This window comes from Canis lupus, chromosome 25 (assembly GCF_011100685.1).
Source record: "Canis lupus familiaris isolate Mischka breed German Shepherd chromosome 25, alternate assembly UU_Cfam_GSD_1.0, whole genome shotgun sequence".
Taxonomy (NCBI): Eukaryota; Metazoa; Chordata; class Mammalia; order Carnivora; family Canidae; genus Canis; species Canis lupus.
In genome coordinates this window covers 39,944,146-39,966,983 of record NC_049246.1, presented here as the reverse complement: position 1 = coordinate 39,966,983, position 22,838 = coordinate 39,944,146, and the positions used below count along the sequence as shown (strand labels likewise).

The 22,838-nt window shown below is 39.6% G+C and overlaps 1 protein-coding gene across 18 annotated transcripts in view; it reads right to left on the bottom strand.

Moving 5' to 3' along the window:
- RHBDD1 (rhomboid domain containing 1) overlaps positions 1-22,838 on the bottom strand; it is a 125,008-nt gene that overhangs the window by 76,090 nt on the left and 26,080 nt on the right. For all 18 annotated transcript variants that reach the window (XM_038573994.1, XM_038573982.1, XM_038573987.1 and 15 more), the window contains 2 exons: positions 21,303-21,807; positions 20,152-20,284 (listed from right to left, as the gene is read on the bottom strand). In XM_038573994.1, the coding sequence (XP_038429922.1) occupies positions 20,152-20,284; positions 21,303-21,735 (566 nt within the window). In that variant the 5' untranslated portion in view covers positions 21,736-21,807. The remainder of the gene's footprint in view (positions 1-20,151; positions 20,285-21,302; positions 21,808-22,838) is intronic.

The window sequence follows — 22,838 nt, the reverse complement described above, 5'->3', positions numbered from 1 at the left end:
GGACGAAGAAGAGCATTTTTCTGCCTTCAGAAAAGCCACAATTCTTTGTCGGCAAGTTCTGCGCATTCCATCCAGGTAAACAAGGTTAGCTGTGTCACTCCTTAGAAAAAGAAACTGGAGACAGGAAGACGAGGAGAAAAATAAGTTTTGAGTAATGAGTCTATGAGAAATGTGGCTAAGATTCATAATAGTCCATGATCCCTACTTTTTCACACAATGAACTGTTGAGGAAGGGGGCTCTTCTGAGCGAACCATCCTCCCAGTCCATTCTACCCTCCTTCCTCATTCAGCAGCTCACAGGAAGGAGGAAGAGGGTGGGAGGCTGCCGTGAGTCACCATTGAGTTAGATAAACCAGACAAGGCTTGCTCCTAGAAACCTATTTCACTATAAGTACATATGTAGTATCTCTGCCAAAATGACTCTAAGGTGATTCTCTAATTGGAAGGGAAAAACGCAAAACACTAGTAACAGCAAATTTCATCAACGCTATACATTGGTTATTAGTAAAAAAGAGGGATCGGATCATGTTCATTTTTAATTTATAGACTTTACTTCTACATTCAGTACAAAAGAGAATTGCAAGTTTATAAAGTCATTTTTCTGCTGCCTGCATAAGTACTGAATTATTTAAAACTCGTTTGAAAAACACACACACACCTGACAGTTTTTAAAATACTGTTTGACAACAGCATTTTCAACATCTATAAAAAATATGTGCTACCAAAGCAGATTCTGTACACACTGTCTTTCATTAGCAAGTCCTCAGATATTTTTACCCACCAGTGTATCACACTTCACAAAATCACTTGAGAGAAACGGGGGTGGGGGAGAAATGTGACCCTTTGTTCAGAGTTCACATCACTTGGTATACACCATTCGGTGAACCTAGGCCACCCTCAAAGTAAAATTAACTGGTTCATCAAAACCTGCAGTGTAAGTTCTGCTGGGAAATCCTCCCTCCGAATTTACAGGATCGAGGTCCTGGATAAAATGACATTACAAATGAGTGTTCTCTACGTAAGAGCTCATCAAAGAAACTCCATGACTGTGGATGCAACAGTGACGCAGCAGTTAGAATACATCAGAGAAACTCAACGACTTACAAAACTGTATATTAAATATTGCTTGGATCACAAAATCTCCCTGTTCTCTCGTAGAGATTTGGTTTTAATAATGCTGGTACAAAACGGTCACGAACACACACACACACACACACACACACACACACACACACACGGAAACCTGGTAATCTCTTAAACCAAAAAACGGTATTTCCCCTCAAACATGCATCCTTCCAGAAGTGGAGCTAGCTTCCTCCACGCCTGTGCTTCCATTCCCTTTTGTCCTATCTGCTGTTTCAGGTCATTCTAATTCTCTGAGTTACACCTGCCACCGGCTTGCCTACTTGATTTGTCCTTTCAAAGGAAAGACTCCTCAATGATCAATTCTTTTTCCCTTTTTGGTTTATTACATTTTGTTTCACTCATTACAAATTTGTAATTTGTAATGTCATTTTATCAGTACCTTCTTCTTCTAACAGTTTATTTGTTGTTTGTAGCTTCTGAGATTGAAGGCTTAAGTTATTTACTTAGTAAACTTTCTTTTTTTTTAATTTTTATTTATTTATGATAGTCACACAGAGAGAGAGAGAGAGATAGAGAGAGAGAGGCAGAGACATAGGCAGAGGGAGAAGCAGGCTCCATGCACCGGGAGCCCGACGTGGGATTCGATCCTGGGTCTCCAGGATCACGCCCTGGGCCAAAGGCAGGAGCTAAACCGCTGTGCCACCCAGGGATCCCTATTTACTTAGTAAACTTTCTTACCGTATTTTTAAAAAAACACTTCACAGTTTGCCATGGCCCCCAGGTTTGATTCGGAGTGTTCCTACTGTTCATTCATCAAGTTCTTTTTAAAAATTCCTCTTAAGTCAGGGAGTTAAATTTCCAAGTGATTAGGATTATTGGGGTTGAATACTCCTTTGGCTCATATTCAGTTTTTTAAGTCTTTATTATTACTTTGTGATCAGAGAAGTTGTACTACAAAAGCTCCCTGTTTCTGGAGGTGACTGAAAGCGCCCCAGCAGCCTCCTAGATGACTCGTGTCTCATGCAGGCACCTGCGGTCTCTGGGGGGACAAGAGGCAGGGTGCAACCCTGTTCTCACCTGGGTGTTGAGCAGCCTTTTCAGCTGGTCTTCCCTTTTCTCGCATTTGGATGCTAGACTTTGCCTGAGTACAGTGCACAAACTCTGTACTCAGATTTTCGATCTGACTTTACTGCCCACCCTATACTTCTGGGCTTCGGGCAATTAACTCGGCTGTTTATACTTTGCCTTTATCTTTCATTGGGCCAGCCGCCCCACGCTCTGCCTTTATTCTATAAACACACATTTTACTGAATAACTATGATGTGCGAGGCACCATCTCAGACACTGAGGATAAGCTGTGAATGGGACAGATATTCCTGCCCTCTTGGAACTTATAGGAGACAAGCAAGTTAAGATCGATGACAGTCTGAAGATACTCATGAAAATATGCTACTATATATTTATATTTTAGTAACTCCTTTTTGCTATTTTAAATGATGCATGCTCACTATAGAGAACTGGGGTGGGGGGGAAGATAAAGGAAAAAATGATAAACAATTCCATGACTTTAAGTTAAACAGTAATACTATTATGTACTTTTTTCTGGTCCTTTTTGTGACTATTCTTTGGGGAAAAAATTGAAATCATATTATACATAATACACTGCATTCTACTTTCTACTCTTACCTTGAGGATTTTCAAAATGAATTCTAATATTTCCAAAATTTAATTCCATTAAAACAACCTCTGAACATCCCACTTTAAGGGCTATATAATAATCTACTGCATGATTTATTAAATTATTCACTTGCTATTGAGCATTTAAGTGGTTTCCAACTTTCCAATACTTCATGACAATAAGTACGCTTATGTTGGATCTTTTTCTGCATTTCTGGTTATTTATAACTTGGGCAGGTTCCTAGACAGTTACTGAATTAAAGGGTATAAACTTTTTACAGCTCTTGATACAGATCATCACATTACCTTTCAGAAAGTTTGTACCAATATGCAAACCCATCGGAAGTTTATGTATACTCCCATTTCACCAAATCCTCAATAGTGATAATTTTTAAATCTAATTTAACAAGTAAAATAGCTTATTATTTTAATTTGCTTTTATTTGGTTAACAATGTACATGTTATACAATTATTAGCCACTGATTGATGTTTTCTTATGTCAACTATTGATGAACTTTTTTAATTTGCCTGTATTTTTCTTTTTTTTTTAAGATTTCATTTATTTATTCATAAGAGACACAGAGAGAGAGGGAGACACAGGCAGAGGAAGAAGCAGGCTCCATGTGGGGAGCTGATGTGGGACTCGATCCCGGGACTCCAGGATCATGCCCTGGGCTGAAGGCAGGTGCCAAACCGCTAAGCCACCCAGGGATCTCCCTGCCTATATTTTTCCTGCAGTATTCTTCATCACAATAAAATGATCCTCTTTTTCCTAATTTATGCCTTTCTTGCTTTTCATTTTGACACATAACCTATTAGGTTCTGGAAAAAAAAATTGTTGCTTTGCCTTCATTTGAGATTATGTTCATTGCTTTTATGCTTAGAAACTTTCTCTGGACTCAAGAACTGAAAAACTTCCTTCACATATTCTTAGACAATTTTTTCATATTTTTAAAAATTCTAAACATAATTATAAGAAATTTGTCTTAAAGTAGTTACTACTTTTACTCTTTTACTCTTCCAAGTAGTTAAAAAATTATTCAAGTACCATTAGCCAAATAACACTATTTTCCCTACTGATTTTTTTAATTTATTTTTTATTGGTGTTCAATTTACCAACATACAGAATAACCCCCAGTGCCCGTCACCCATTCACTCCCACCCCCTGCCCTCCTCCCCTTCTACCACCCCTAGTTCGTTTCCCAGAGTTAGCAGTCGTTCTGTCTCCCTTTCTGATATTTCCCACACATTTCTTCTCCCTTCCCTTATATTCCCTTTCACTATTATTTATATTCCCCAAATGAATGAGAACATATAATGTTTGTCCTTCGGCCATACCACCCTGAACGCGCCCAATCTCGTCTGATCTCGGAAGCTAAGCAGGGTCGGGCCTGGTCAGTACTTGGATGGGAGTCCCTACTGATTTTTGATGGTATCTTTATTATGTTTGTGGCCTACCTTGGTCCTAAAAAGATGTAGGGAAAAAAAAAAGTGTGTCTTAGAATCAAGGAACTATGCTGATATAAATAATAGAGGGGACATATATTGCTAGAAATAAAACTTGTTTATTTGACCTGTGTGTTATAAATGACTACAAAATTAAAACACTCTCCTTTTGAATTCAGAGGGGAACAATGTCCATTTAAAGAGAGATAAATTAGAATCAAATTATTTTATCTCTCACATAAGCTAATGAGAAGCCAACTTTAAAATGGAAGGAGCCTGCAGCCTGTTCTCAGCTGGTTATCACAGAATAATTGATGCACTAATGATTTCAATTCATAGCTCCGACTGTCTTCATTTTGCATAATTTGAACCAAACCTGAATGTAAATGGAAAACAGTCCTCTTGCCTATTTAACTCCCATGACTTTTAACTAAAAATCACTTAAGACTGCAGAAGAGGAAGGGGGAAATTAGCAAATGTAAAGAACTTTCTATTTAAAAGCATTCCTTCCTATACAGAACTGGGAAGATTTCAGTAAATACATTAGAAATCTCCAGAGATGTGATTTATCATCTTATTAGTTGAGAGTGAATATTTAATTGTATAACATTTATCTCCAATAGCAACTCCTGAAAAAAATTCCAAGCAGGCCAAAGTGCATTCTAAATACTCCAAAGGGAAATAGATGTGCTTCATGGAGTCCACTATTTTTTTTTTTTTTGATGAAAAAAATACTAGTAAAAAGAAAATCAAGTCAAAATAATTGCTACATTTGGTAATTTTGAGATTAAAAACACCCTTTTTTGATAAGACATGTTACAAGACACACCTATTGATATCACCTTTAAAGCACAGAATATATAACTTTTCAATTTTAAAAAAATAATACCTTTTAAAACAACCCCCAGTCATCATTACCTGAGACATCCAGTACAATGAACCCATGTCTTGCACCTGTCACCAAGTCACCAGAATTAATCATCAACAAGCCTGGTTAGTTAAGCACAGATTAGGTAGGTGCCACAATCCGCACACCCACAATTACATCACAGCATGATGGCCAATTAGTTTCAACCTGGGTAGTGAGCCTTATTCCAGACAACTCTATGTTCACCTGGAAAACCAGCTGCTTCCTTATTTCTACCTACTGCTCTTCTCTGTTATTCAGAGCCAGCCAATTGGGTAAAGCAGGCCCCAAACAAGGTCTAATTTACAGACAGCAGGCATCTTCTATGCTGGTGCACTCTGGTTGGGAGGGAAATTTCTCATACTCCCCTCTGTGATGACGTATACATTTTAAAATGGAACCACAGGAGGACTGTCCAATTACAGAAAACAACATGGGTTCGTACACCTAAATTAAAACTTACCTAGAAATCATGTTTGCGGCTAGCTGAACGCTGCTTCTGATTCACATGAGGGCAAATGAAAGGAAGTCCATGCTTAAACACACAGACATTTAAGAATAATATTTTATAGCTCTTCCTTAAAAATTAAAAAAAAAAAAAAACTGTCACAGCCAAGAGGAACTGTTATGGACTTAATTTTATCCCCACCCAAATTCATATGCTGAACCCCTAACTCTCAACAAGATAGTATTTGGAGATGAGGCCTTTTGGAGGTAGTTTGGATGAGGTCATGCAGGTGGGGCCCGTATGCTGGCATTAGTGCCCTTAGATGACAAGACACCACGGGATAAGCTTGCATCCCTCTCTTGTTCTCTTTCTCTCTACTATGTGAGGGCACAGAGGAAGGTAGCCATCCACAAGCCAGGAAGGGATTCTGCACCAGAAACCGGCCATGCTAGTATCCTGATCTTGGAGGTCTAGCCTCTAGAACTGTAAGAATATAAATTTCTATTGTTTAAGCCATACAGTCTATGGTATTTTGTCATGGTAGCTCATACTAACACAGGTGTCTAAGCAGATATGAAGACTAAATGTTATATAGCATCCCAGATGAGATTTTAGAATATAAAAGGACATCAGGAAAGTGTGAATAAAGTATGGAGTTTAGTTAATAATGTGTCAATACTGGCTCATTAATTTTAAGAAATATACCATGCTAATTTTAAGATGTCAAAATTAGCTGAAAATGGGTGTGTATTATATGGGAACTTTCTGTAGAGCTTCACAATTATTCTGCAAATCTAAAGACATTTTAAAAAATAAATTTTATTTAAAATACGTAAGTAAACAGAAACTGTCTTCAATCTTCCTCCCCAAACAGTCCATCATGTTTTTGTTGTAAAAAACACTTTCTGTTCTTAGCTATGGTTTAGAATATATCTTTATCCATTAATATCAACAAGAAAGAAATTCCCCCATAAACACTGTCTATGGGGGCGCCTGGATGGCTCAGTTGTTTAAGTGCCCAACTGTTGATTTCAGCCCAGGTCATGCTCTAAGTCATCCAATAGAGCCCTGAGTCAGGCTCTGAGCTCAGCATGGAGTCTGCCTGAGATATTCTCTCTCTCTCTCTCCTTCTATCCCCCCAACTCCCCAACTCATGCTCTCTAAATAAATAAATAAATACAATCTTAAATAATTAAACCGAAAAACCCACTGCCTCTCATTATTTATAGAATAAAAGATTATACTGTGTACTTAAGGTCTTTTAATATATAACCTAATAAGAACTGCACGGTATTTAATATCACACAGCTCCTTGAAAATATGTAAGGGACACACACAAATCACACACAATGAAATACAACTTACTGAAAGGGAACTGACAAGTTGTCCTATTTCACTAATAAAGAAACTGTAGATCACAGCAATGGAATGATTTTTGTTATGTATCAAATTTTCAAAAAAAGGAAAAACTAAAGAGAACATCCTGGCTGGCTAGGAAGTGGTCACTTTTTTACACTATGGGTGGACCACCAACCAGACTAAACTCAACAGAAAGCCAGTTGGTAACATGTACAAAAAGCCATGAAAATAACTCAAACCCTGAACTCATTCATTCTACTTTTGGGAATCGACTCTGAGGATGTATTCAGGCCTGGGAGCCAAGACTTGCAAATAGTGCGTTGACAGACAACCTCACTTGTAATTTGAATGATTAGGTGGTAAAATCAGTGTGTAAAATTAGTGAGTGAGAAACCAAACTCAAGGAACCACAACAGGAATCCCAACGCGGCCATTAAGACTGTGGTTTTTGGAGAAACTGTGCTTACAAGTTGAAGGAAGAAGTGGGAAATAATATAACTGGGTGTGAGGGCAGCACTGGGTGATAGCAGAAGTTTTCTCCGCATGGCAGACCATGGGCAATCTGTTTTCTTCATCGTACGTTTACATGTTGTCAATGTTTCCTCCAATGAATGTGCAGATAATCAGAAGATCAGCAACTGAGAAATTAGATTACACTTCCACTTAGCTGCTGTGCTTTTTTTTTTTCCAGTTCCATTGTTTATGTAATCTAACCAGTTTTTAAAAGAAAAATCTTATACAAATCTCTTAGGAAAGAATTACCTAAAGAAAACTCAGGAGTCAGATGAAATGGTCTTTTATGTTTTCTCAAAGCCTCCTGCGCAGCTCCAAGCTCATTTGGTCCAGCTGGTCCAGGGCAGGGCTGCATCTCCCCGCCATCCATGGGCTTGGACTCCAGAGCTGAAGAGATGATTTATATACCTCCCTTTCCCTCAAGAAGTTCCAATTCTAGTGGCAGGGAAAGGTCTCTGCCTCGAGGTTTCTCATTCTCTTCTCATAAAACCTAACTCCAGGGAATTGTTGCTTTGGTTCAGTACTGCTCTCACCTTGAGTTCTATTCAACTATAAGCCCTCCTGGGAGACAAATTAACTAACTCTTTCATATGATTCATATAGCTTTCCTTTATGGGAGCCTGTAAAGAGGGGAAGGAGTAAGTGAATAAATGGACATCCAAGGAACGCAGAAGAAAAATTTCCCCTACTTTGCAAAAATCTGCTCGGGACAGTCCTGGAATGTTGATTCAAACTGCTCTCCTTAATAGGCTGTGAAAACATGTTTCCATGAAATAAAACAGAAGGTGAGTATCAATGCTATAAACATTTGTCTTCCAAGCTTATTAGAAAAATGCAACAGCCCCAGTAGATAAAAACAAAAGATGTGAGTATATGTTATAAAGAAAACATCAACGCTTCAGGAAATGTTCATCCTGGACAATGAATAAACAGATTTGTATATGCACACATATCCATATACATATGTTAACACAAACACGCACCAAACAACTTGGCAACATCATATTATACCTACTAAAAAAGTCCGTGTTTTAAATAATGATCCTGAATGCAGGTCAATTGCAGACAAAAATGATATAAGAAATTGGCATAACTTCTTGAAAATAACTTAACCCACCCTTGCAAAACATGGATCCCTCTCTCCTTTCAGTGAGCTGCTTAAACACCACCCCAACCCTAAAGGGACCATGGTTTTTCCTTGGGCTTATTCATCAGGCCATTTTTGAAGGAGCTTTCTCTCCCCAGTACAATTAATTTGGGTATTGCTGGAATTACTTATTTGTCACTTGCTCGTTTATACAAACCCCCAATGTATATCTTGACCCTATAGCCATTTGGGTTCTGTTTTATTTTCTTCTAAGCTGTTGGAAATACTTCCACATTTAAGCAGTTTAGAAAGCATTGCTATGCTTTCATTTGGGAAAAAGTGTTAACTCTAATACCTCATCTTCTGCTTTGCTCTTAATAACCCCTTTTCCGATTTTCAAAAGATTTTATTAATAATGTTGTTTATGACTGAACAACTGTTATTAGCATATTCGGTTTAGGTGAACTCTACATCTTGTTAGCACATATTTCCATATACAGACAGCTATCTTGAGAGCTGGCACAGCCTTTACCAAGCCTCGTGAACAAACAATACTCGTTCTAATAAAAGATGGATAAATTAGTAGAAATCTGTGACCATGGCCTGTTCTTCTGATTGCCACTGATGTTCTGGCAGTTTCTTACCACTGAGGACTATAAATGGCAGTGTTCCTAAACATATACATTTGGCTCTAGTTTAAGCAACTAGTAGCTGGCTTTAAAGCAGGACCTCAGGCAGCAGGGGTGGCTGAGCGGTTTAGTGCCACCTCCAGTCCAGGTCGTGATCCTGGAGACCCGGGATCGAGTCCCCTGTCAGGCTTCCTGCATAGAGCCTGCTTCTCCCTCTGCCTGTGTCTCTGCCTCTCTCTCTGTGTCTCTCATGAATAAATAAATAAAATCTTAAAAAAAAATAGCAGGAATCTCTTGAAACCTGTATAGGGTCCAACAGTAAAAATACATTTTCGATTTGACCCAGCTCACATACAGCTAAAACTAAAATTCCTTGAGATAGTACTTATCCTTACTGTATTCAACACTAATAGCTCTATTCTACATCCCCTCCTTCCTTCTTTTCTTTCTGAATACCAGCTGTGACCAGCTAAATTGATTTGGGGATCTCTTAAAGGATTAGAACCCACAGTTGAAAACCACTTCTTTAAAGCCCTGTAACGGCTGGGTGATGCTGCTATGACTCGGGGAATCACAGTGTCTGGGTGTGGATGTGCCCTACACTGCTGGCCTTTGCTCTCTTTTGCTCCCCTCCAATCTCTGCCACTCCTCAAACACTGTCCTTTGTACTCATTGCTCTTCATTCTACTTTCTGCCTTTACATGGAACTCATTGTTGTCATGACAGCTTCTGCAGAGCAGACCTGCCCAAATGCAGTGGCATAAAACAAACATTTTCTTTAACTCACATTCAGAAATTCAGAAAGAGCACGGAGGGGTGGACAGTGTGTACTCTACAACATAGAGGCTAAGTTGATTCATGGCTGTCTCTACAGGCCATCCACTCCCATGGCACATGGCACTTTCTCATGATGGAATTGGGGGAGCTGGACTTCTTATGTGGATTCCAGGGCCAAGTATTTCAGGTCACCAGGCAAGAAACATGCTACTTCAGAAGTAATGAGGCACTTCTGCAGCCATCTACTGATTACAGTGGGTCACAAATTCCCCCATTCAAGGGGAGGTGAACTAGACCCCACTTCCTGATGGTGGAGTGGCCAAATTCTAGAAAAACATGGGTCAGGAGATGGTGTTAAGAGTTATGTTCAAAACAGTAATTCCTCTCCTCACTCTAATTCCGAGGCAGTGATCTAATAATCTGTTATTTAGGTAGACCCACATGGTGTCAACTAGCACTTCAAACATAATGTAGCCAAGCTAATCACTGTCCTCTTCTTCGTGTTCCCTATCTCAGTACAACTGGTGGGAGAAAAATCCCTATGTTGTATTTTAGACAAATATGCCTGAAGCGACTTATCACAAATTGCATGTAGATGGAAGGAGAGAACTCAACGTAGCTTGGAAGCTCCATGCAGTCTAAGGGATTCTGTCCATATGGAACATAGGCAGGTTTTATAGTCAGTCTCTGGAATTAGACAAGTAGCCATTCTTCTTCGGACAAAGAGCTGACAGCTCACATTGACAGATGTTACATAGCAGTTTTGGTGGTTACGTCTATTTTCACACATCCCCACCATGTTCCTCCCTCTCCAATCCCTGAGTGCATGAAGCATCCCTGGAAAAGATTCTACTTGTCCAAGTTCTACATCACCATCTTTCCTTTCATATAAGCTATGAAACCTTCAAGTGGCTAGACAGGCAGCATGAGAGTTAAGAATGGCAGTTCTCAAGGTGTGCTCTGTGGATCTTTAACCTTTAAGAAAGTACTACTCGCCAAGTTTTGGTATGGTGCAAAGAAGAATGTCCACAGTTATCTCAAGAAGCTATTCAACTGCTCCCTCCTAACCTTTCCAAGCAGGCATCTGTGTGAGGCCAAACTGTCTTTCACCAAAATGACATAGCTCAACAGATTAACTGGGGGAGCAAACATAGGAGTCAGATTTTTTTTCCTATTAAGTTCATCATCAGTGAGTTTTGCAAAAATGTTTATTGTCATTCATTTCCCCTTTTGTGGTATAGAACATATACTTATTTTCCATAAAAAAATATTATTAAATGTGGACTCATACTGGGTTAGGCTTACTATTATTATCTTAAATGAACTGTTATTAGTAAGTGAAGTTATGATTTAAAGTGAATTATTATGAACAGTGATTTTTAAAAAAATTCTCAGTTTTAATTTCCAATGTGATCAAGACTGATACATATAATCCACATAAACCAAAGCCCTTTGGGGTCATCAATAATTTTTAAGACTCTAAGTTGGTCTAATGACCAAAAAGTTTAAGAACCACTGGTTTAGGGTAAGAATTCACAGACTTGATTGCTGAAGCTTAACTTCACTAATGATCTCATATATTAGCTGGCATTTGACTAACTTTAATAAGGTATTTATAAACGTTCATGCCTCAGTTTCCTTACCTCCTGAGAGAAGTAATTAATTACTCCTCCCTTGCAAAGTAGGTGTCAGGAAGACAGTAGATAACAGATACAAGCTTATGATGGTGGTGGGCAGGTGGGAAGTCACACACACACACACAAAAGTCACTATTACTATGCCCATGGACCATCGAATTGGCCTCAGCAACCTCTCCTCCATCTGCTCCCTCTTGTTCTTTTCTCTCAGCCCCTGCCATGGTTACAATCTTCAGTTTCTTCTCTAGTCTAGGTCAACATTTTACTAGACTCCTCCCACCAAATCTAAAGACAATTCTTGGTCTTCTCCCCAAAGCCACAAGTCAGTTCATGGCTGTACCTCCTTAGAAACCAAAGCCATCTCCCTGGCAAAGTGAGAATTCCTGAACCTGCCAGCCAATTCAGTAACCAAGACCCTCTCTGAAGTGGCCTCATCCCCACTCTAGAGCCTGGTGTTTATAAATCATACCTTGTTCTGGAGAGACTGCTTCATGCTAGTGCTAAACAAAAGGGTGCCATCATTAAATATATTGGGGAAACTCAATAGTTACACCCTCATTTTTTTCTTTCTGAAGGACTTGCTCGAACCATTCAGGTGTTCATGTGTCCTGTGGCCACTAAACTGGAACACAGAACACACGTGTGCAGTCTGCTGACCAGGAACCTTGCTACAGGGATGTCTCAAAACCTAGTGTTTAAAAGGACACATGTGAGGGAACACTGCTAGCCTTATCTTCCAGTGTTTGTGGGCAGATTCTTTACTATTTCCTAAATTTGCCATGCGTCCTGGGTGTTGTTCTTTCTATTCCCGTGGCAAAGAGAGGTCTACCTATTATCTCCCAACACTCAACGCACATACACCTGCCTCTCTGCAAAGCCACCTAATTTCTCAAATCAGGGTTAATTATCCTCCTTTTCTGTTCCTCTGCTTTTAATGACCTAAAATTCCTGCCTTCTTATGTCTCAGTTAGTTGTTGGTATGTGTGTCTTTCACTAAATTGTGAAGTTGTGGGAGGGGGGCAGCAAAAGATAGAATATTGATTCAGGTCAATACTTAACAAGAACCCCAACAGCAGAGGCACAAAAGAAACACTCTGTCTTTACTCAATATTTAGTCCAAAATTGCTCAAGATTACTCCCTCCTTAGAGTTGAATGAGATATCAAGTTCTAAAACAATGAGATCTTGGCCCATCTTATTAACTGAAAAAAGTAGTAAAATTAAAATACTTGACAGATATCATAAAGGAATCCAACAGAAGATATCAGACCAAAAGCAACCACAGAAACTACAGGTCACTTCAATGATTGTATTAGCGTTCTCAAGAAAAACAGACTCCAACAGCATGGATGGATACATGATTTCCTTAGCTCTTTTATATATGATTTATGTGTTTATATTTACATGTAATTTATATCAAATTTATTATAAAGAGTTGGCTCACATGATTATGCAAGCTGAGAAGTCCTATGATCTGCCATTTGCAGGCTAGAGATGCAGGAAAGCCAGTGGTATAAATTCTAAACTGAGTCTGAAAGCCTGAGGACCAGGGATACCGATGGTGTAAGTCCCAGCCCAAGGGCAAAAGACTGAAGCCTCAGCCCAAATAGGCAGACAGAAGGAAAAGGGTTCACTGTCCCTCCACGTTTTTGTTCTATTCAGTTCCTCCAGGACTGGATGATGTCCATCCACAATGAACTTAAGTTCATTCAACCATAAATATTTATTCAATGTCTACTATGTGTCAGGCAAATGAAGAAGATACAAAGACGAGCAAAAAAAGTTCTTAGTCTCAAGAAACTCCTAGCCTAGAGAAGGAGGGGTGGAAAAGGATAAATTATAAGGGAGAGTGCTTATGGTAGAGAAATCTACAAATACTATTGGAACAAGAATAAAGAATTAATTCTGCCTGGAAGAATCAGGGAAGGCAACATAGAATAGGTTATTATTTGACTTGATTTTGAAAGTAACCAGGAATTTACAAGGAGAAAAGAATAAAGGGTATGCCAAAGAAAGGGAAAGGAGATGCACTGCCAGAGGCCAAGACACATGTGGTCGGTATTTTGAGTTTGAGTCTTCACCACCTTCTCTACCCATCTTTGATAGTGTAGTAGGTCAAATAATGACTCCTTGAAATATATCTATGTCCCAATCTAAGTTAAAGACTCTGAGATGGAGTGATTATGCTGCATTTTCAGACTGAGTCCTAAGTGCAGTCCCAGGGACCTTCTAAAAGGGAGGCAGAGGGAAACTGGACACAGGTAGAAAGGAAAAGGCCATGTGGTTTTGGTGGCTTTTGGGTGATGTGCTCACAAGCCAAGGAATGCTAGAAGCCACTAGAAGCTGAAAGAGATAATAACAGATTTCCCCCAGAGAAAGAAGAGCCCTGCCAATGCCTTGATTTTGCCCAGAGTTACTGATTTTGGACACTTACCTTCGGAACTCATGAAAGCATAAATTTCCATTATTATAAGTCACCACATTTGTGGCAATTTGTTACAGCAGCAATAAAAGGCTAATACAGATGTTGGCTATCTGTCTCTGGTATCATTTCCTGACATCCATGGAAGATTCCAGAATAATCTTACTCTCTTCATCTCTACCCCCCTCTCTAATAATTACCCTGGGTGATTTCACTGCCCATGTAGATCATCCATGCAACACCTTAACCTTACTACCCCTTAAGCTCTTTGACACTAATGAGCCACCATTCCTCTAGTTTCACACCTATACAGACATGCTTACCAATAAAAACTCCAACAGCCTGTCTTCTATCAATTCCTAGTCTCAAACCTCTCTCCATTTCCAAACTTGACAAAACCTCTTATGTCTTAACCCATCCATTTGCCCACCACATTCAGGCCTTCCCTCTCCTTCCCATACAGGCATCACTGCAACAACCCTTTTAACAGAACTCACAGGTGAATCTGCCAACGAGCTCACAGAGCAACAGGCCTCTCACTTGCCAGGGATCCTTCAGAGCATGAAAGAAATCCCAGCAATGTGTTCATAGGGTCATATGGTTCTGTAAAATTTGTGAAGTGGGATATCTTAACCACACTGGTTAAAATTGCTATCCCTGTGCACTCTAACTTCCACTCTATCACATTTCCTCCCATGTCAGGTGGCACTGGTGTAGCCACAGTTAGTTTTTGGATTCAACTAAAGGGAAGCTGAGTTGAACCTATATTTAGTTTGGATTCAGTGGGGTTTATTTACATGGTTCGTGGTCATTTTTGTGCAGATTAAGTCCCTGCTAGTTACGTAGTACACAAATGGCTTCAGGAAAGCCTCTTAATGCCCTTTCAGCATCTCTAACCTTAATTGTAACTAGAGGCAGAGAGGCAGAAGTCCTATGGCACTCTCAAGTGTCCTGGGGCAGCGAGCACTGGTAATATAGTCATCATGCTACTGTCACAGCCCTGTGTCTGGAAAATTCTCCCAATCGCCAAACATGCAAAACTATTAATGGGGGGAATTCAGTTCCCACTAATACACAGTGAAAACAGCCATGAAAGAGAAGGTCTCTTCTGCCAAAAATCTACTCGGTAACACGGCATATGCAATCATAAATGAGCTACCCATCTTCCATCTCTTTCTTGAGAATCATGCAAAATCAACTTTATTGGAATTCCTGTGTTTGCAGCTCTCAAAAATATTTTCAAATCATATCAAAAGCTGTAAACAGAAGAATAAAAAGGTTCTTAGAGTTCTGGTAATCCAATTAATGAAGAGCATTAGTATTTAAATTTCTTGTTGATTTGGCACAAAACATTAGCATCAGTGAAGAAAATGTGAATCTCCTACCAAGCCACTAAAGATCAGTGACAACACTCAAATCAAAGTACACTGGGTATTGGTCACTGCATAAGTAATCTTAAAAAGCCTTGAAATTCTACAGCTTGTATGTAAAAACATTTTGATGGAGATTTTTTCCAAATCAGAAAGCAATGCTAAAAATTTACATAAGCTGTAAAAAGAGCTCTCCTAAACTTTCAATAAAAAATTAATTTTGATGCACTGTGCTCTTCTCTCTCTACAGAACTGCTATTGCCAAATTACTGTCAGATGAAGAAGAGATCTAAAGCACTCAGCCAAGCCTGGGGGGAAATATTATAAAGGGAGTTAATAGAATATTACATTACTTTCACGGATTTTGTAATGTTTATAGTATTTGTTAGTTCCTTAAAATCTGTAAATTTGTCATGCTTTGTATTGTCATTTAAAATTGTTACTTTTGTTTCCAATTTTGTATTTTTTGTTTCTTAAAAAGAACTCACAAAACTGAATTGCTTCAAGTTTACAAAACTAAGTCTTCCCTTGACAGAACATTGGTCTTTCTCAGTGCCTTGCCTTTGGGACTTTAACCTCTAACCCTGGATGAACCCCACCTAACAAATGAAGGAGGAATGATAGTGTCAGAAAACCATTCTTTCCTGCTACTCCTGAAATAAGCAAATCAGACAAGTGTCATCACTGGCATATACTGAACCATAAGGTAGAAGGTTATTAACAAGCTATCTGCATGATGTCCAGTTATCACCTCACAGATTACTTTCCTAATGCAACGGGATGGATGTATCCTTACATACAATGAAGACTATCCTAATTGACTGAACTTAGAATTGCTAATAGAGGGACAATGAGGCATTATGTCTCTCCTGTAACGGTGCAAGTCGGTATTGCATAGCCTAATGGCATCACTACTATGACGACGTACTCTTGTCAACAACCTGTTTTAATTCTGAATGTAATTAAACCTTTGTGCCTACCTTCCAGCCTACAGAAATGCAGGGGGTAGAAGAAGGTGTTAAGGAACGCTACAAGTAAACAAGAAGAGAAATCTAGAAACTGGAACATTCTACAAAACCTAGTCTCTTCGCAATTTTTCCATGAGTTCTCTCTCAATGTCATAGAAAAATAAAAAGCTAGAAGGACTGCCTTAGGAGTAAAAGGGGACAAAGAAATATAATCAAATGTGTGAACTTTAATCATATCCTAATCCTCTTACATCTCCACCCCCTACCCCCCAAAAAACCCCACAACAGTTACAAAAGACGTGAAAAAAATGGGGAGTTTTGAATATAAGCTAATTACTAGGCAGTGCTGGGGAATTATTGTTAACTTTCTTCAAAGTGACAACAGTAATGCATTTATATAAAGCAATATATTTTTAGGAGATACACGTTAGGAGTTTTGGGGGTTGGGTGAAGTTACCCTGATATGTGCAACTTACTTTCAAATGGCACAGAAACTTCTCTTTACCTTTGAAAATTTTTACAATTAAAAAATTGGAATAGGTAAAAAAATATATATTAAATCTATTTTTCTCTCATTTGGTCACTCTAACCAAGAAGTTTTTAGTAGAGTCAAAGTAATTACTCTCATCAAACATTAGCAGTGAAGCAGTACCAAAGTCTAGAGGCTAATGTTTTCAGAACTGCTGTATTAAACTAAAGAATCTCCTAGGGTCCAAATGCATCGTGGCCTGCTCAATTTGTGTTTGTGAGTAGCCCACGGGAATTTTTAGACTGCTAACTGCCATACCGGATGGAAAAGTCACGCAAGAACAAGGGGCAGGGGAGAGACAGAACTGAAGCAAACAAAATTATGTTTGACTTATTTTATTGATTTTAGGAAGAAAAGGAAGTATGATTCATTTCAGGGACACTGCACACTTCCAGTGATTGATCTCATAATAAAAATGCTTAGTTAAGGACTTTATAAAAACACCCTCAGATAGACTACCTCTTTGACTCCTTAAAACTGGCTTAGGAAACAGAGAAAGCAAGTCATATTCCCAATGGACAGAGGAGGAAAATGAGGCTCACTGAGAGAGGCTGCAGGATTCCCCTGAGTTCCCACAGCTAGCCCAGATCTTTCACACAGGACCACTGTCCTCTAGCATGGTCACTGAGTGGCTGTCTCACAGAGGGTCACATTCATTTCTCTGAGCTTCACTTTTGAACTAAATAGCCTTCGGCTCATATGAGAAACTGCAGAGGTCAGAGGTAATCCTTGGCATCAGACCCCCTTTCTTCCATCAACGGGGGTAAGGAGCAAGAGCCCAGACTACAAGGAGGCTACATACTTCCCTGCTGTGCCACCTTAGAGGCAGGGACGAAGCTTCTTCAAACACAGTTACCCACCAAGCAGGGGCCCAGGATTTGCAAGGGAATGAAAAGACCATGCCTGGCGCAGCCATCACTAAAACAAGGTACAAACAAATACTGTGGGAAGCAAAAGCACTAGCGATGAGTGTGAGTACTTCACCCTGCTGGTCAAGTCCAACCCCTTGCAGTGCCTAGTGGCTGGCTGTTTGGAGTGGCTTCCCTCCATAAGAGGCTGTAACTGGGGGAAATTACTAATTCCGTGGCTTTCATAAAACACAGAGGTCCACCAAATGTTTGCTTGGCAGGTTTTTTTTTTTTTTTCTCTCCCCAGAGGGCAGCTCATTAAGTCTGACAATAAAGCGGACTTTGTTCTAAAGATTTACACTGTTTTCCCAGTGCAAATTCTAATTGACAACCACCAGGAGAATAACAATGCCGAGCAAAGAGAGCTCTGGTTTCTTCCATTCTTCCAAGATCCATCTCAAAGAAGCCCTCGCTTCTTAGTTTCCTGGACCAGTGTTTAGCCTGGTCTTTATTTAGACACAGGCAGAAGCAGATGCTTGGGTATCAGAAGTTTATCATTCAAAGTAGTCAAATCTTAAAAATCAAAAAGATTTGTTCTTTCAAACTTCAAACAATAGAAAATTTCATTTAATTCCCAGGCTCAGGATATTGGGTCCCTCCATGCAGAATAAGCATATTACATAAAAATGCAACCATGCCTTTTCCGTGGAAAGGGGGGGGTATCCCTAAAAAAAATAAAGTGCACGATGATTGAGAGTCTTCAGAAATGGTTGCGTGAGAATATTAAAGGCACAGCTATTCAAGTGGACTCATCATGGAATAAAAAGTTCAAGTATCAGAGGGAGTGATTTCAATATGAATGTTGGGTGTTGTAGTCACACACAAGAGTCTCTCGTCTACACAGAGAACCAAGTCACATCAAGCAAGTCAGGGAACTGTGAGTGACAAGGTATAGAGAGGGCTGTTCAGACAGGGGACAGACATTACTGGACCCTTTCTCAAAGAAAACTTTGAAGATTTTGTTAGGCTTTCTTCGTGGAACTGTCACAAGATAACAATACAGTTGCAAATGAGTGGTGTTCAGTGGTCACATCACTGCCTTTTGCAGACCAGCTGCCAATGGCTGCCTATGATGGGAAATTAGCATTAAAGAAGAGACTCTCTAGAGGTTACTGGGCTGACACACAGCCCAAAGAGAAATGCTCAAATAAAGTACAGCACCCAACACAGCCACATGAACCAAAAGCAAAATAAAACTGCTGTCTGGAAAGAAAAACAGCAAAAGACAAAATAGAAAAAACAAACAAAAAAAAAACCACCTTCTTACTTCTTCCTGCATCTTCCTCAATCTCCCCCTTCTCCAAAGAGTATCTAGATCCCTAGAGTAAAAATAAACAAAAAACCATGTGTTTCCAGTAGTATATACAGACTAGGAGAAGTAAAACTGGCAGGAGAGGTAGGAGAATAACACAATTCATCCTCCTGTTTTCTAAACAAAAGCAGAAGAAGGAACCAAAGCTGGAAAGCATGGCACCCCAGGCAGGAGCACCAGACCCAGAGTCAGGAGGTCCAAATCCTTAACTATGCTAGTGTCTACCATGAGCTGTTTTGAAAAGTACATTAACTTCATGACTTTTCTTGTCCTCATCTGAAAAGGAAGGATTCATCTAGATCAGCAGTGGTCACACTGTATTGAGTCCTAGGGTTGCCTCTAAGATGACCACAGCAACATGGTGGGTAAAGCAAAGGGAGTGGGGCCCCATGCATGCTCTCAAACCTAAACGGTTCATGGTTGATCCATTTTACATACTGAGGTTTTGAGTCTTTTTTAAAATTTTTTTAAAGATTTATTTATTTATTCATTCATTCATAAAAGACACACGGAGAGAGGCAGAAACATAGGCAGAAGGAGAAGCAGGCTCCCTGCGGGGAGCCTGATGTGGGACTCATCCCAGGACCCCAGATCACGACCTGAGCAGAGGCAGATGTTCATCCACTGAGCCACCGAGGTGCTGTCAAGTGTTTTGTTTAAAGAGTTCTATTACCAAGACACTTCACAAGTGAGATGGCTTAAAAGCACTAGACCCACATACCTTGTGATTTTTATCTTGATAATTAGTGGTTTCAATGTGCCTCTTTGCATCACTATTATTAGAATCAATGAATAGATAGTCTCGTTAATATTGATCCTCCAATCTGTGTGTACAATTCTCTTATTCCTAAAGGGTGAGGGAACTGAAGGTAAGGCAAGGTTACCAAAATCACAGGGCTCAGCAGCCGACAGGATTCAAACTCAGAAATGTCTGACATTAAAGCGGGTAAGCCCAGTGCTGTCCTTAAAGAATAAACTTCACTGTAAAAAAACAACTGGTGACCTCATTATTATTGCAATTCTTTCTCCACAGAACATCAGGTTCTTCATTTGTATTCTCTGAGAGTAAACACTTACCCTGGTGAGATGAAATGAATAGCCACAAGTTCTGCCCAACAAGCAAATCTGTTGGGTACAGGAAAGCCCAAAATGTTGGCAAAGCCTCCAGGGCAATAATGGTTGTTAAGAACTTTCAAAGCAAACAAAACTCCTAGAAGAGAAGAAAGAACATACAAATATCAACAATCCAACTGTGCAGATAATCAACATCTACGAAGAAAACTAACTGAAAGTGAAAATGATTGACTGTAATCAACTTCTTGCTTTGAAACACTCTATTCTTTACAAGTCAACCAGGCTTTTGGTAGAAAGACAATGTTCACGGTAATCGTCCTTTGGATGTTTCTTAACACAAGTTCACACTGACTTTCAGTTGCCAGAAAATACATAACACGTAAAATGTGAATAAAATACATGAAACGGTACTAAATGCCACTGAACTGTTCACTTGAGAATTGTTAATTTTCTGCTATGTGGTTTTTAACCCCATAAAAAAAATTAGCAGTAACGTGTATTTTTCAAACCTCTATGGAAAGACACGTTGAGGGCAGGGCATGTTTCCTTTCTTCTCCCACAACTAGCTGCATGAAGATATATCTTAAAGGGAAGGGGGACAGATGGAAGGAGACGTAGAGGGAAGAGTCAAATTTCCTTCTGTTGCAGGACTATTTCCCTCCTCCTCTCACATCTAACTCTTAGAACACTTAATTTTGGCCCTGATGGCAATTTCAGTTCTGTGAGATATGTATAGAATGACTATCATAGTTTCTGAAACATAGTGAGCATGCCATGGTAGTGTGCGGTGCATATATTTTAATGAAGTTATGGAGAGGCTTACTCATCATTTTAGGGCATTCCTTATCACAGATACACACCAGTGGGTCTTTCTACCAGGAAGGAGCCAGTGTGTATTTCTAGAACTAGATCTCCTACAAAGCTACTTTGGAGCAGACCCTGGTGCAAATTGTCCAAGAGTGAATGATGCAGCATTAATGTAGGTCTATGCAAGGTCTATGCCCTTCCTGTGCTCCAATCAACCGTCTCTCCAAAATCCAAGCCCAGCAATCCTGACCCCTCACCAAATGGAGACCCTCGCTTCATAAAATGACGACAGCCACACCTCCCTTACTGTCTTCACCCAGGCTACCTTAAAAATTTGTCTGCCCTACCTGAGAAACCTACAGCACAGTTCCTTCTGAAGCCAGGTTCATCCGTAAATTCTGCAAGAGCAAATTCCAAGAATAGGTACACCACTCCAGTGAGTAGGGAGAAGGTGACGATGATGTAGGCAAACCATCTACTTCCTAGCCTTCTTTCCAGATTTATTCCTTTCCAGAGCATGGATGCCATATTGAAATACAAATGCCAATCATCTGCATGGTGAAGAGGAGAAAGCAGTAAGCGCTGCCAGTCTTTTTGCTGGTAACACTTCTCCACGCTAAGGCAGGACTCATACAGTGGTTTCAGAGGATTCAAGAAGAACCAGACGTTGAGAGCCAAAGTTGCTAGGGTGACAGGTGGAATATTGTTGATTCCAACATGGAAGATTTGAGAGAGAAGCAGAATAAGTCCAGCATTAATTCCCCTTGATCTCCGCTGCATGGTTTATCAACCCAGTGATGGGAAAATGTGGTCAGGCTTTAGGAATCTGGAAAGATGTACCGGCAGTTGAAACTAAAACATAAAATGCACACGAAAATTTATCAATTAAGACTTAATACACCATAAGGCCTACTCATTTAAAGATGAGCTTACATTATACACATATCCCACCTCCCATCTGACAGAAACATTGATTTGCAGTGTCTTCCAGGGTAACATCAGGATGCTGGCTGCCATCCTTCCTCATTTTACGTTCTAAAATAAAAATTTTCTCCCAAATCCCAAATGGATCAGTTAATGGATGGGTATACTTTCACTGACAAATATGCCATGTAAAAAAAAAAAAAAATTGTCTTCTTTAGAAATAAACTTGTAACATCATTAAAAACCTACAAAGATAGTGTGTAAATATTTAATAATGATTTCTATTCAGAACACTGAACAGGATTCTTTACCGTCTTAATTTTTTTTAAAGAAATATTCAATTTTGATATATTCAATAGAGTCTGCCCCAAGTTTTTAAACTTCCACAGGCATGTTTTGAAATGCAAGCATTTAGTATCTTTTACTTCATATTGTCAGTTACCGACTGCTACGATGCTTTATCTTCACAAAAACTTCCACCTTTCGAAGTTACTTGGTATATGCCAAATCCTAGATTGCACAGTCACCGTGTTCAAGGAGCTCATTTCCTACGAAGAAGTAAGCTAACAACTGTCGCACTATGTTCTAAATACAGTGACAGAGGAAGCCCAAATCCAAAGTACACAGGTAAGCCTAGGATGGTGACAGGACTGTGGTCTTACAGAGTAAAATGGAGTTAGCAACGAGAAAGAGAGTCAAGTTCAGCGGTACTTCTCCGTCCCCTGAACCTGGGCTGTCCTTGTGACTTGTTTGGCTGACAGAATATAGACGAGAGGACACTATTTCTGAATGTGGGCCTTGAGATGATCCACAAGTTTCTGCTCTCTCTCAAGACCCTCTCAAGCAACCAAGTGGACAAGTATGGGCTAGCCTACTGGATGAGGAAAGACACAAGCTCCAGTCACCCTAATGGCCCTGGTCACTAGCTAGCTAATGCCTCAGAAGCAAAGCTGTCTAGC